Raw genomic sequence first — 15,243 nt, 5'->3', positions numbered from 1 at the left:
GTGCGCCCTCAGCCCTGTACTTTACTCCCCCTTCACTAAAGACTTCTCCGCCATCCACTCCTCCAATGTCATCGTCAAATTTGCTGATCACCACCATAGTAGGACTGATAACGGACAACAACGACACAGCCTACAGGGAGGAAGTTCAGCATCTGGCGCAGTGGTGCTCCAACAATAACCTGGACCTCAACACCACAAAGACAAAGGACAAGGTACTGGACTTCATGAAATCCAGGCGCACTAAGCACTCCGCCCTCTGTATAGGAGGGGAGGAGGTAGAGAGGGTGGAGTGTTTCAAGTTCCAGGGAGTCTACAGTAGATCTTGCATCTAACAAAGACTTTACTTCCTGAGGAAATTAATACAGGCCAATCTCCCACAACAACTGCTGGTGAACCACTGAAAGCCCCCTGATGTACTCCTGATAACACATAACTTATGCGTGTTTGAAGAAAATAGATAATAGAAAAAAAGAACTGTGTTGGATACCATAACTTTGCTCAATTAATCCATCATTGGGCACTTGCAGTGCCCAATGATGCTCATGAGGCTGTTTCTGAGCATATTCGCTCACGTTGCAAAAACATCTGTAGCATAATTTCCTCTAGTGGAAATTGCTAAATAACATAACCCAGTGCTGTCAGGTCACATTACTTAGCACATTTGTAGGTCTGTGCTCGAGATCTGTTAACTGAATGCATGGGCAGACACGAAGATATACCAAATGAAGGTCATGAAAGTGAGCTCAGGACATTTGCCTTCACCATTTCCAAAATTATACTCACTGTAGCCAGGGAGGCTCACCAGTCTGCATGTGGGTGTGTAGATGGATGTGTGTTTGGGTGTTTGCTCATATGAGAGGGAGGCAGAAAGTGGGTGCAACTGCATATCATCGTTGTTTAGTTGCTGCAAATCCACCCCTCCCTGACGTGAAATATAGAGTGCAGTAAATAGCATAAATCTTACACTGTGCAGTGGAAAGAAGGAGGCAGAGTGTGGGGGAACAGCCATCAGATTATATGCTGGGGAGAGACCCCCCCAACACACACACACACATACACACACGCACACACACAGAGTGCCAGCTCTAGATTTTCACTGAAGAGAGGAGGAGGAAGATAAATGAGGCCATTACCTACAATTGAAGGATGTATGGGAGAAGGTGTGCGATAAAAGGAGGAGTCCTTGGACTAAATCCAGCTCACTCCAGTAACTGCTGTGTGACCTGGAATGACTTTCAGCTTCTCCCTCTTCTCTTTCTCATCCTTTCCCTCTTTCCTCTTCTTTTTCTTCGCCACTCTCGTCCTCCACCTCTTTCTGTCCCTCTCCTTCTTAAGCTCTTTTTGTCTTCCTTCGACTCACTGAAAAGTCTCAAATGATAACCAAACAAATGATGTTAATCTGTGACTGACCACAACAACATTTAACAACATGGCCACTCCTTGATAAAGGCAGTGCAAAATTCAGAAAAATTGTACTTTACCACAGCGATAATTCCATCACTATAGCTGCATAGTGATATCATACTCACCACTCTGCCTCTCTAGAGTTTCTTCTCTTTAACTGACTGACCCATTCACTAATTCATTCCTGCAGATGTTTCATATTAAAGGCCTACCAAGACAGGGAGGGATTTGGTCGTTTAAAAGCAAGTGTTGCGTTTTATTAACAGTAGCTGAAATCAAAACAGAAATATCAGCAGTGGAGAATGACAGATTAATTGCAGAAAAATTGTTTTATACTATAAACCAATCGCGAACAGGATAATTCATGTCCAATGAGCCACTGGAAGTCTTACGCTCAAACAAATTGACAGTAGTTTAAACAGCAGTTAAAGAAATGACAAAGCAGAACTTAGTGCCACATTAAAAGATTTGCAGGAACGAGACAGATTTTCGCCCTTTGAGCTGCACAGGTTTTAGTAAGAAACATTTCTGCATTTCTGATGAGTTACACTGACAGTAGTTTAACACTTGCAGTAGCAGAGTACGGCGAACAGCAATACTGTTGTATCATAATGTGTTGAATATGAACATTGTCCTGAATTTAAAAAAACGTGGACAAAAGGTAGAAGTTGTAAACAATATCAACACAAAATGAAAGTAAAATCTAAATCAATTAAACTTCAGTGAGAAATGTTGTCGTACACTAAAGCTGAGGTTCAGGATTAGTGATCACCAGGGAAGCACAACATGAAGTAAATCTGTCTTCACAACATTTTTTTTCTCTGCTCTTAAGCAGAGAATCAACACCACAAATAAAATTACTAGTCTGACCCTCATTTAGGTTTCTACATTGAAACTCGACAAAAACGCAGCGCGTAGCGTGATTTGGGAGTGTTAATCTGGTTAATTGGTTCATTCACTGGGGAGCTACTGAAGGAAAGGAAAGGAGAAGAGATGGGAGATAGGAAAACGGAAAGGAAACAGAAGCTGGCAACTGTGGGCACCGATGGCAGTCCGGTCTCCACAAATGATCAATCACAGCACAAAAACACATACACACATGTACATTCAAAATACACACACACTCGGGAGAAAGTGAACTGATGAATAATTCACTCAAGCTCATTGATCTTTGTGTCTGTCTCCCTCTCGCCACATAGCAGTAATCTGACCCAGGATTAAAGTGCAGAGTTGGCTCTCAAGGTGGCTGCACACGTCCCCTTGATGTATTTGAACAACACAAAGGACAACATGTCCTGTTTCCTTCAAACAGACAAATAGCTCCTGTAAATATATGTTCATCTCATTAAAATTGTTGTTGGGTTAATTTTAGGGACTTACACCGCCAATAACAGACGCTGTCCTCCCCCTTAAAACCCAATAGGTCATCTGTGCAGCAGCTTCTTATGACTCATAGTTACTTGTTATTGTTGGTTGACCTCTAGTGGCCGTAGCCATTATGATGGTGCAAAGGAGGATGTGACGTAGTTCAGGACTTTGGCAGGAGACAGCTGTGCGTTTCCCATGTGAACTGACCATTCCATTACTTGAGCTGTACATTTTTGTCACCATGACAACGATCCTTTTACTTTAAGGAAGTACCTTGATCTTTTACTAAACTTTTCCCTTTCTAGTCTACATATCCCTGCCTCTGTTGAATTATGTTTGTCCAAATTGACAAAATTTCTGCCCCCTCAAAGTGATCAATGCTACACTTGCCGACACCTTGAGAGACATGGTAGCGACAAACGCCAGCGCTAGCCTCCTTGCTAGTGCATCCATCTCCCATGGGGGAGTTCGGGAGTTCGATGCCACTCCCTTTACACATGATCAAAACATCCCCCCTCTGTTTTTTCACAAATACAGTACATTCCACATGCGTACACTACTGTAGCAATGACAATGAATGTTTGGTGCACCTCCTATGCGCTATGCTATTTTAGGTGACGCCATAGGACAAACGACGTAAAAGGTTTTTCAGGTTGCAGGATTTGTTGGAATGACAACACAATGAGTATTCAACACAGATACCACTAGTAAGCTCGTAAAATGTTAAGACTTAGTGCTAGGATTATGGAAACTTATTGTTTTCCCTTGTTACTTCCTGGTTTGGACTTGTTTATTTGTCTCCATGCATTCAGCATGGCTGCTGGCTTGGTCTGGTCACCAACAGAACCAACTCTTGCTTGCTCCTCGTCTTTTTTTGAGATCTCTGTTATGTATTTGTGCAAGCCTGAATTCTAAAACCATGTGCTTTCCATCTGCTTAGGTTCATCGACTCCCATCACCGTCATCCTCAGTCAGCACCTACAGCCACAAAGCCTGGATACCCCGACTCACCCCTGACCTGCCACAAGACTCACACCTTGCACCCTGATGGTTTTTAGTTAGTTTTTTAAAGTATTAGTTGTCCTTTTAGGAATGGTAAGCATTTTTACTACACACACCACTGACAATTCAATTTGATAGTAAATTTGTTGAAACTTCCATCTGTGTCATTTTCTAGTTCTACCTTAAAGAGTCTGGCTAGCACTCTGGTTTGCATTCACACTGAGAAACACAGTTCTGTCAGGCCTACTATAGTCAAAATGTGTTCATTCCAATAACCGCAATTGGTTATATTTGGCGGTATGGCTCTGTTCTGGGACCACCCTGCCCTTCCATGTGCACATGTGGAAAGCCTGGGATAGGGAGAGCAAACCTCTCTATCCTTCATGGAAATTGAAGAAGGGGGGGCAGCAATTAAAACCCCCGTGCAGGACAGAGCAGGCATCAATTACAACACATGACATTGATTTAAGTCAGAGCTATAGCATGAAAAGAAGGTGCTGGGGTGGAGGCGGGTTGCGAAGTGCAACATGCAGAGCAAGAAGAGTGGGCTGGTTAAAGCAGCTTAAATAGAGCGCACATATGAGCTTTGCCAATTAAATGCGTAGAAGGGCATCAGCTGAGCAGTCAGGCTGGCATAGAGATCTCTACTGTCAGCTGATGTGCTGCATAGTGGCAGCGCTTGACCTCATGGCCTGCATGAACTAACGCTATGCTCAATTTAGCAAGTCTTTCTCTCCACATGTCTTATCCTCTCTTTCTAAGGTGCACTCAAATCCATGTCAATATTGACATTTCCAGACAAGCCGCAAGGTTTTTCCAGTTGGAAGCAGTTCAATAAACTGGAAGTCAAGTATTTCAGGAGCTGAATGAGGAATAGTGTGGTATCTTTGGTGATGCAGGTGTTTTTACTGGACTGCCTTGATGAAGAGGGTGTTGAGCACAGATGCAAAGCTGTTGATTGACCAGTTGTTCCCAGATTCTAACCCTAAATCTAATGCATGACCATTGTGAAGACAAATTTGAAATTTCAGAAATCAATCCATTCATTATCTCTACTGCTTATCCTTTGAGGGTTGCTGTGGGGATGGAGCCAAATCCATCTGAGATTGGGTGAGTGGCAGGGTACACCCTGGAATCCAGAGTATCTGGTGGAAACAGACCATGCAGATATGGGGAGAACATGCAGACACAGACATACCGTGGCAGGCCAGCAGGTTTGAACCCAGAACCTTCTTGCAACAGTGCTTACCCACCGTTTCATCCAGTTTATCAAACTTGTATTGTTAGATCCCGAGTAACCCCTATACAGGAGGTACTGGTCCAGCTCTCTATTTAAAGGGTCAGAGTGCAGGTCCTATGGAGTATTACCCCGATAAGTCACCTGTACTGATTAAGCTGGTGGTGAGGAGACTCGCCTAGCTTCTCACTGCCTACGTCCGAACGTCTTACCCCGCTTCGGCTTGACAGTGCAGCCGGCCGAACAGCTCTGCGCGTTGGCTACCTCTGTCAGCCACGTCCGTTAACGGCAGCTCTCCTTGGGTGATCTGGGCTCAAGTGCTTTGATAAATTTTTGTGACCAGGATTAAGGTCCCAGGGATCTGTTGCTCTGGTTGGCTAGAACAACCTATAAAATCTTTAAAGATGTTGTATTTCGAAACTCCTAACTTTTACTGTCGTAGTTGGCAGTTCACATCATCCGTCTGTATCCTAGGAAGAGTTCCGAAGACTAACCCCGTGTATTTCGTGTTATGCTTTATATACTAGAGCTTTTCGCTCCATTTATGGTGATACTGAGTAAACTTTCGCTCGCCATCTTCCAGCGGACGTGACTTCCTTATTTTTCAGTAGCCGTGATTAACATGACGTCCTCATTTTACATGACAAATGGACAATAGAGTTTAATGCTCCACTTACATTTTTTGATATAGTTTTATTACATTCATTTCATAATCAACATAACAACAATCAGCTTTGCTTCTAATAGCATTTCATATAATTCAATCAACTTTTATGATTTATATCGACACTTTGTATCTTGTATTTCTCTATGTGTTACTTCGATCATGAACCGGACTATGTATACTGCCCATACCTTTTGTAGATATTGCATTTAAGGTCGAGATCTCAAATTCTTTCTGACGGTATACAGTACAAGCATTACTGAGTGACACGTATCTAATAAACTTTGGTACAATATGATGTATGGTAAATGGACTGAATTTATATAGTGCTTTTCTCATCTTATTGACCACCCAGAGCGCTTTACAGTACAAGTCACTTCCACACATCACAGCCATTCACACACACTTTTTCACATTTTCTTTCTTTCATGTGGCTTTCCCATTCATTCCGGTCTGCCTTTTTTTCATTCAACAGTTCATGTAAGACAACACCAGGAAACCAATGCAGGCAATAGGCAATGCTTCTTTTATAGAATTGGCTTATTTTCCTTTATAATGAACAATTGATGTTTTAATTGAATGAATATTAACTGTATCCGATTGAATCATATCTCATGTATCTAGATACGTATTTGATCGTCTTATAATCGTCCCCCCTACCATTTAGGGTTAAGTGTCTTGCCCAAGGACACTTTGGCATTTGGACTCGAGGAAGTAAGTTTCGAACCACTGACTTGTTATTGTTAGTGGACAACCCTCTCTATCAACCTTTTTTTTAAAGGTGTTATTTCACACAATGCTAATGATTTTGGGTCAAAGCCACATGGGCAAACTTCTAAAAAAGTAAGGGGCAGTTTGCTTCACCTGAAGCTAGAATGTTATGCCTCTTATCCACCAGAGAGTTTCAACAAACCATGGATATGGCCATTAGGATTCATTTCCTCATGGATAAGAGAAATCCATTAGGAAATGGAGACACAACCATGACAAATCACGTCACAAACACATCCACAAAATAACAATAAAATAACTCAAACTGTCGTACTGAGATCCTAAACTCACGGCTCGGCCGAAGCTATTAAATCAACATGCCACGGCTGCTTGAACACAGCCTGTAACATATAGTATCTCTGTGCACCTGCAGCGTACAGCTCCCAGTGAAATGCACAGTTGACCTCGATGGCTGCTGTCACACCTGAATGTCACACACTCAGCATGTTCCACACAGTGGACTCAATTACGTAGGAAGCATCCTGCTGCATGCTGGAATTAATAAAGTATGACCCATGTGGACGTGTTCTGAGGAAAGGAATTTGCAACAGAACGGGTGGAGGGTTCTCATTTCCTTTTGAATGTAGTGTCACATTTCTATTGCAGTTTTATACTTTCATTCATTTTGAATAAATTATGTTTTTAAACCTTGATTGAGCCCTTCCCTTGCTTCACATACGATTCAAATATCAAACTTTTACACTACATTACATAACATTCATTTAGCAGACGCTTTTCTCCAAAGCAACTTACAGTAGGTGCAAACTTCTCCTCTGACTGGGGTAAACAGCAAATAAGTATATTGCGTAACCGTATATTGTGTTAACCTCAGAGCTACCTCAGAGTTAGTATGTCCCATGATAGTGTCAGTTTGTGTTGACTTCCAAAAAGAACAAAAATCCCAATATGCATATTGTACATACTGTGCTGGCAGTGCGATACACTGTGATGAACTTCTCCGTCTGCGGAGTCACTAAGGATAAACAACATGCCATTCCTTCTTCATCAAAGGCCCATGTAAAACAGCAGGCTGCAGGGAAATGTCACAAGCCCACACCACATTTCAGGCTTAATTACTACTGTGTGTGTGTGTGTATGTGTGTGTGTGTGTGTGTGTGTGTGTGTGTGTGTGTGTGTGTGTGTGTGTGTGTGTGTGTGTGTTTGCATGCAGGGCTTAGCACCAGAGGTCAGCCAGTATTTAAGCACTGTGGTGTCGGCCTGACTCCAGTCTGGATCTGGAGTCAGACAGCAGCAGCAGCAAAAGCATGAATAGGAGCCAATCCCAGCTAACATTGGGCGAGAGGCGGGGTACACCCTGGACAGGTCGCCAGCCTATCACAGGGCCACATACAGAGACGGACAACCATTCACTCTCACATTCACACCTACGAACAATTTAGAGTCTCCAATGAACCTAACCCCATTCTGTCTTTGCACTATGGGAGGAAGCCGGAGAACCCGGAGAGAACCCACGCATACACAGGGAGAACATGCAAACTCCACACAGAAAGGCCCTGGTTGAACCCAGAACCTTCTTGCTGTGAGGCGAAGGTGCTAACCACTACACCACCGTGCAGCCCAAAACACCATACAAATTAATAATAAAAGGTAATACAAATGAAAAAGGCCTGTAGCCCCTTCAGCTTCAGGGTCCAGATATTGCTCATGCAGGCCAGGACAATAAGACAGACATCTTTAATGTTATCAGTAAGACCTGTGCTTTCTCTGCCATGACAAGTCAAAATGTCTGCTGCTAAAAAAGATCTTTTTCATAGTTTACAACCCACAGTTGAAGAAAGCTTTGCGTCAGCTGTTCTAAATACTAATCAGTGGGGCCTCTTTACTGTTAGAGAACCCTCTGCTGCACAGGAAGAGACAAGAGCAAAAGGCGATAATTTCTAGAAAGAAAAGCACAGCAGATAAATAAGAAGTTACATAACTACATGTGTACTGCAGTCTGTCTTATTTGCCAATATGAAAAACACCTATGAGCGCCGTTTCAGAGCAGACCGTACAATGTAAATAATGATGTCTCCCACTGTTCAAAAATGAAGCCAAAATAGCTTGGATACCGTCGCTGCTATCTTACTGGTGATGTCATTTGGAGCCAGAGTCTGTGCAGTAGTGATCGTGGAGTGGAGCCACGCTATTGAGGTCCAGCTGACCAATCGCGAGTCAGTCTAAGCTGTCACTCATGACGTTTCACCCCGTTTTATAGGATCAAATGACTAATCAAAAGCAAACTTATCAAACAAATTTAATGTGACTTTGAATTAGGCCAATGGCCCATCTGTAACATGGATGGGTCATGGTTTATGGCCTATACTGCAGCAAACCACAAGGGGGCGACCGATATGTTTTAGCTTCATTTTGGGGAGCTGTCTTTGTCGTCCATCTTTATACAGTATAGGTATAAGTTAATAGTGCAGAAAGTTAGCTCAATTTACTGTAAAAACATGACAAATATTTAATGTCCCCAGATTGATTGTGTTATTTGTAGTAATGCAATTGTTTTCAAAGTGACTGAGTGCGAATCAGTCTGTGTTGTTTTGACAGCTCAGCCCCAAATCCTTAAAAAAAATTAAAATTCTTGTTTGGGTATATTTTCCCATGCTAGCACGCCTCAGTAGGCAGTGCAGCATTCACGCACCTTTAAAGTTTCAAAGTCGACTTCGGAAATGGTAGTTTGACAGAGTAATATTGGCACTATGTCTAAATACGGAAAAAAATCATTCTGGAGAGTGGAGCCCACTGTGATAAAGAAATTCAGTCAAGCATTTAGAAAAGGTTCTCTGAAAATCCATTTAGAGGATTTAATTCATAATCGTCATTAAGATTAAATTGATTGACAAAACAGTTATGTGACAGAATATAGAACATGTGACCAAGCAAAATATTAAACGGTTGTCAGTTTTCTGTTCCACATCAATTTCACAGATTTTCCACATGTTACATATGATTGAAAATTGAATAATTTTGATATCAATAATTAGGATGACAAGATTAAATGATTAGAAGATATGGAAGACATCCATTTGGTATTTGTGCATTCTGCACAAACAGCCAACCTATTACCTATCCTATGGAGGAGCACACCGATTGACCAGCATCAGCACACACACACACTTAAGTATTATCACATACATCATCATTCTTGACACCTGGGGACACGCACACACCCTTAAGGCATGCGGCATTCAGTGCATAGTTCCTGCTGTAGCTAATGACTTGTGACCTACAGTCTTTAACGGCACAGAGCCAGAGGGGACGAGCATTAGTGCATCCCATAAATGGCAAAAGATAATCATATAGTGTATATGTGCCAGTTTTTATGTGTGCTGTAATTTCTTAACCAGGATAAGTTATTATCTTGGCTGAAGATTATAAATGTTTGACAATGACCTAACAGAGTTTACCTGAATACCCCTCCTCTCAACCCTCCCTTTACAACTGTGTAGGAGAACCTACAGTGGCCTTCAGGTAACATCAAAATATGAAAGGCAGTGTCTACTTTGTACAGTCTGGGCTACTGTAAAAACACAGCAGTGCAACCGCAGTGCAAACACACCAGTGCAAGTAACAAAATTAATTTCGTGTGATTTTACACAGATGAAAATATCATAATGAATTTGATATTGTATTTCTGCCAATAGATCCACCTAAATGCTACACTCTAATTGGGAGCACAGAGAGTAGGTGAAGATAGTAGACAAAGAGGTAAATCTAGCAGACACCAGGCACAAAGCAAATATGTATGTATTATGTCTATATTCAAATAATGAATATGCAATTTATTTTATCATCTTGCAACATTTAGCTACTTTTCAAGCAGGGTGCGACCTACCTTTCGTTTTGTTTACAGTAGTCCAACGAGAGTTTTTAAGTGCATTCTCATGTTTGCACGTTGACCATGCAGCCAATCATATACTGTAGCAGGTTTTGACAAGTCTTGTTCTATATTAGTAGTAGTAGCTCTGATTCCTGATACATCTATATGGGTCATGTGTTGCAAGTAGATACACAATGACCAGTGGGTAGAGGGAAAGAGACATTATCCTGGCAAGCTAAAAAACAAAACAAAAATAGCTTAAATGTGACATATGCAAAAATCACTTTTTTGTTTTTGTGCACATACATTTGGGTATCTATGGTGCCTACCGGCCCTAAAACTGTGAAAAAAGACCACCCTGTCGTTTCGGCTAAACCCTAAAGCCCATGGCTCTGAACAACTGGTTCAGATTTCTCTCTCCTTGTGATGTCACAGTTGGGCTCTTTTGGGGTAACCTCCCCTGAAATCTGAGGATCTCCACTTTTCTGGTGAAGGGGCATGACATTTCCTACACATTTTTACAGCGGCTGACCAATCACAACCTGACTGGCCAGCTGGCCCAATCAGAGAAGACTGGGGTTTATCGGGAGGGGCAGCTAAAAGAAATCCAGGCGTTTTAGACAGAGGGTGGAAGAGGAGCTGCTGGAATGGGCAGTATGAGAACACTGATGCCTTTTCTGAACATTAGAGCATGTAAACCTTTTCAAGTGGTAACCCAAATTAAAAGTATGAACCTGAATATAGGCATTGTATGTCACATTTAAAGTTTTGAAGTCCTAAACTTGGTACAATGAATCCAGCTAGGTTCAATGGGCTCAGGATTTTAAGGATGCGGGTACAGACAGGGTTTGGGTATCAGTTTTAGACCTGTGTAGTACTCTAGTCCAGGCTCTTTTCACCAGCGGCTGTATAGCATGACAAAACTCTCTCAAACTCCAGGTCATTTCCACTGGCCAAGATGGGAAGTCACTAATGATGCAGCATAAAATCCCCATTTTAGAACTCGACAGGTGTTTAGTGAAGGTGCTGGAATACACTGCTTCACTGTTTTTCATGCTGTTGATGCTGATGATACACCAGGGGGAGGAGTTTTGAGTGGACATTCCTCTTCTATATTTGTACCACACTGAGTGTTACAGAGGCATATGGGTTCCACAGATAGATCTGGATGTACGTTGTATTGATCCCAGCTGCCCCCCTCTGAATAACCAGTCATGAGGATGTCACCAGAGGGCCAGTAGTTTCACACTATTGCGTTCTGATGTACACGACTGGCAAAAACAGCTTGATAAGCAGTATTGATCAGACATCTCCTTGTGTGACCTGAAGGCAGTAATCTGATCTGGATTTAACAGGCTATTCTCTAGTCATCCATCCCTATTAGTCACTGATAATTATTCCTTGTGGTGAAGGGGCTTAGTGCTGGCCAGTGTTTCACAATGAAGGACAGCGAGGAACTAAACACAAGGCCTTTTAATGATCCAGTATGACTTTTAACTCAACAAAAGGTAGATGTAAAATTTTATTTTTCTGAATTTGAAAGAATGAAGACTGGCCTGCAGATTGATTATACTGCTCCACTTTCCCTCAGGGTGTGGTCATCATGCCAAGCCTGCTCTGAGAGGTTTACTTATACTTGAGTTTGCCACTCCTGTAGTTTGACCAAGTGTACACTGTCAACCACAGGCGGCACCAAACAAGTACACTAAGACACCTGTAAATACAGATATCAGTTTTCTCTCAAAGACATTTTTTGGAGAACGTATTCTGAACCAGAATAATCTGGGGTCACAAGAATCTGTTAGGATGCTGAGGCACATTACATTGGGTTGTCAGAATCGGAATTATCAGGAAAAGGGAATTGGCAGCTTCAAGTTATATACGGTTGAATTGTTTAAAAGGATATAATGGGAGAACATAATCTAAACTACAGGCCTTGCATTTGATCAGAAATCCCATGGAATGCTGCACAATTCTGGTAGGACTGCCGGATGGTTCGAATGCAATGTCAGGATCAGGCTGGATTGGGAATTAATCATTCCAGAAATAGTTGAGACTACAAGAAGGTTTCCCAATCAGACTTGAAATGCACTCACACTAGCATTAGTCAGCAAGTATTCATTCCATCTCTCATTTACTTTAAATTACTCCACTGACTCCTGGGTCAGAGCTCACTCTCATTCAACTGAGAACTGCTCATTTGCCAAGTTGGCCTTTAGAAATACTGTAAAGTGATGCAATGTGTTTTGACAATGGAGAAACCATTATCACTTTCACCCAGTTAAGTACAATATTACACTACCAGAGTGTGAACTGCAGGATCACTCTCATACAATGTTTGCAGTTTGTGACTGTTTAATGGTTTTACTCATATTGAAACAGTAAGTCTTTTTGGGGACTAAATGGGGCAATTTCATTGGATGGAAGGCAACTGAAATTGTATCTTTTACTATATCCAGTTTATGGATGGAGCAGAACTGGGGCAGCATTCAGGCGGGATAGGGTCAAGGCAGGGATGGGATCAGAACTCAGCATGGACAGGAGTGAGAAAAGGACCAGATGATCACAGGAAAGCGATGACACGAGACTGGAAATGATGTGAAGTTCATTCCTGTGTCCTCCTGTAAACTGAACTCAGTAAAGGGAAACAATTCCTCATCACAAATTCTCCAATTAGCAATCGCCAAAGCACCACTGTGCTTTGAAGCAACAAAAAACAAAAAACACATGCAGTAAACCAACACTGTATAAGTTACTGTACTTGTTTTTAGACACTCCCTCTATAGATGCTGATAGCCGCATGTCATCAAAATTAAATTCTAGCGAGACAGATATATATCCATATATATACAGTATATAAATCTAACTGGATCTCTGACACACCCACACGCCGGATATTGTTTATCAGGAGCAACCTCGCCGTTCCAGCTGTGTAGACCAGCTGTCATTACAAACAGGTAGAGATCTGGAATTCCTTATCTGCCCATGTCCACTCACACATCCGGCCAACAATCCTGATAGGGTAAAAAGCCAAAGTTTAAAATGCAACTCAAAGAAGGGAGAGACAGACCTAGACAAATGGCATCTTGTTTGCCTTTTTCTCTCACGGCGGTCTGCTAATGAATTTCTCCAGACTCAACTCCAACAAGAACCCATTAGCAGCTCCAGGGTCTTCACAATAAAACCGAGGGTCAAATACTGAATACTGGTTTCTGAAACACACGAAAATGAACGATTTTCCTCAATCAAGGATATCTCTCTGGCATTTCTTTTTTGCTGTATCAAAAACATACCGAACCGTGACGCCACTGTGTCGTATGGAACCAAACTGTGAATTTTGTGAACAGTTACACCCCTAATATATATAGCATATATATTGGACATTCCACAGATGAGAAGCACAGAAGGAAAAGCATGTTAATGTGATTTGGTGTTTTCTCAAGGGTTTTTGCCCCCATGTTGATTTGAATTCAGGGGTTGAAAAATCTGGGCTAAATTTGTAATTCTGATTTGAGGGGACTATCTTTTTAAAATAATGGTGTACAAACTGAGAATTTTTGATCAACATCAGCTGATGACACATCAGTATTCATAAATAACAATGACCATGAATTACATTTATTACCCAGCAGTAACAAACATTCAAATCACGAGTTTTACCTTTATCTAGAATTTGGATTTGGATTTTCTCCTTTGACATTAGTCTTATGACATTTCACTCACAACCACACCCCTCACTCAGACGGGCTTTGATATGAAAAAGCTGCAGAACTTATGATCTGCGTTAGTTATACTGAGTGCATGCATTCATTTACATTTGTAAGACAAACAGTGCAGTGTTGCTGCAGGACTTGAATGTGCATACAGGATTCAAATGAAGACCAGCCTCTTGTTACATTTGCTGAGTCTTCCTCGGGGACAAAGCCAGCTGTGACAGCAGACAGCCAGGAGTCAGGCCTGCCGCAGACAACAGCCATGACTCTTTACACCAGGAGTGACTGCACAAATATAGCAACATGATGAAAAGAGCCATCAAACCCACAGTGGCTGTTTGTCTAATTAGCCCATGCACATGACATAATTTTTTTGTCATGAAAAATTTTAAAACTCTGTCTCTAACACCAGGCCTAATTGCAGCATTACATATTAGAGGACACCCAGATGCTTCTGCCTTCACTGATATATAAAGGATAATAAGACATATAGTAGTTTTCTCTGCATGAATATTTGCATACAGTTTTCACACATCACGATCCCACAGCAGGTTGAACGATTGTGTAAATTGGAACAAAGCAATGACAGTCTCAGTACTAATCCACACATCTACAATGGAAGCCCTGAAGAAAAAATGACTATGATATTATTACTGGTTCTTGTGCTATTGACAGGGAGAAACCCAGTTGCAGAGGAGAGGCAGTGTACTCTATACGATAGATGATCTTACCAGTGCTGCTCATGGTGCCAGTCAGGCGTCTTCTCGACTCAGATGATGCACAGTAAACAAGCCACTATCCACATTGACAGTGCGTGCGGGATGCGAGCAGCCGCAGAGCGCACACGCCTCAGTGCCAGGCAGCAGAATGAATGAAGTGTTTACACGGGTGTGCTGCAGAGAGCCCCGGCTGTCCCCGGAGCGCTGAGGCCGCGGAGATCTTCTGACAGCAGCCGCACTGTGGAGACAATGTCCTGCATGCACTGCAGAGGCTGCGCCGCCTCTGTATACTGCAGCCAGTGCAGTTTGGGTGTGGGCGCACGGTGGAGAAACGCGGCTATAGTCAAGTGAGAACTAGTAAAGGGAAATGGCCCAATGTGGTATTTCAAAATAAAAGTCTTCATAAAAAGCTCGAGGGGGCTTTGATGGTGTTTGCAGGCAGCTGTGCAGCAAAATGTAGAAGAGTTTAACAGATTTACTGTTTGAGGAAATTGAATAACAATAACAATGAACAGTCTTAAATGAAGGCTTCCCTA

At 42.1% G+C, this 15,243-nt stretch overlaps 1 protein-coding gene across 1 annotated transcript in view; it reads right to left on the bottom strand.

Annotated features, from left to right (window-relative positions):
• Positions 1–15,019, bottom strand: part of ablim2 (actin binding LIM protein family, member 2) — a 93,850-nt gene extending 78,831 nt beyond the window's left edge. Inside the window, exon 1 of the mRNA XM_035625847.2 lies at positions 14,720–15,019. Coding sequence (XP_035481740.1) covers positions 14,720–14,732 — 13 coding nt within the window. The 5' untranslated portion in view covers positions 14,733–15,019. The remainder of the gene's footprint in view (positions 1–14,719) is intronic.
• Positions 15,020–15,243: the final 224 nt, after the last annotated feature.

The sequence above is a fragment of the Scophthalmus maximus genome, chromosome 2 (assembly GCF_022379125.1).
Source record: "Scophthalmus maximus strain ysfricsl-2021 chromosome 2, ASM2237912v1, whole genome shotgun sequence".
In the NCBI taxonomy this organism is placed as follows: Eukaryota; Metazoa; Chordata; class Actinopteri; order Pleuronectiformes; family Scophthalmidae; genus Scophthalmus; species Scophthalmus maximus.
The sequence above is the reverse complement of the archived record's forward strand: the minus strand, read 5'-3'. Positions and strand labels throughout refer to the sequence as shown.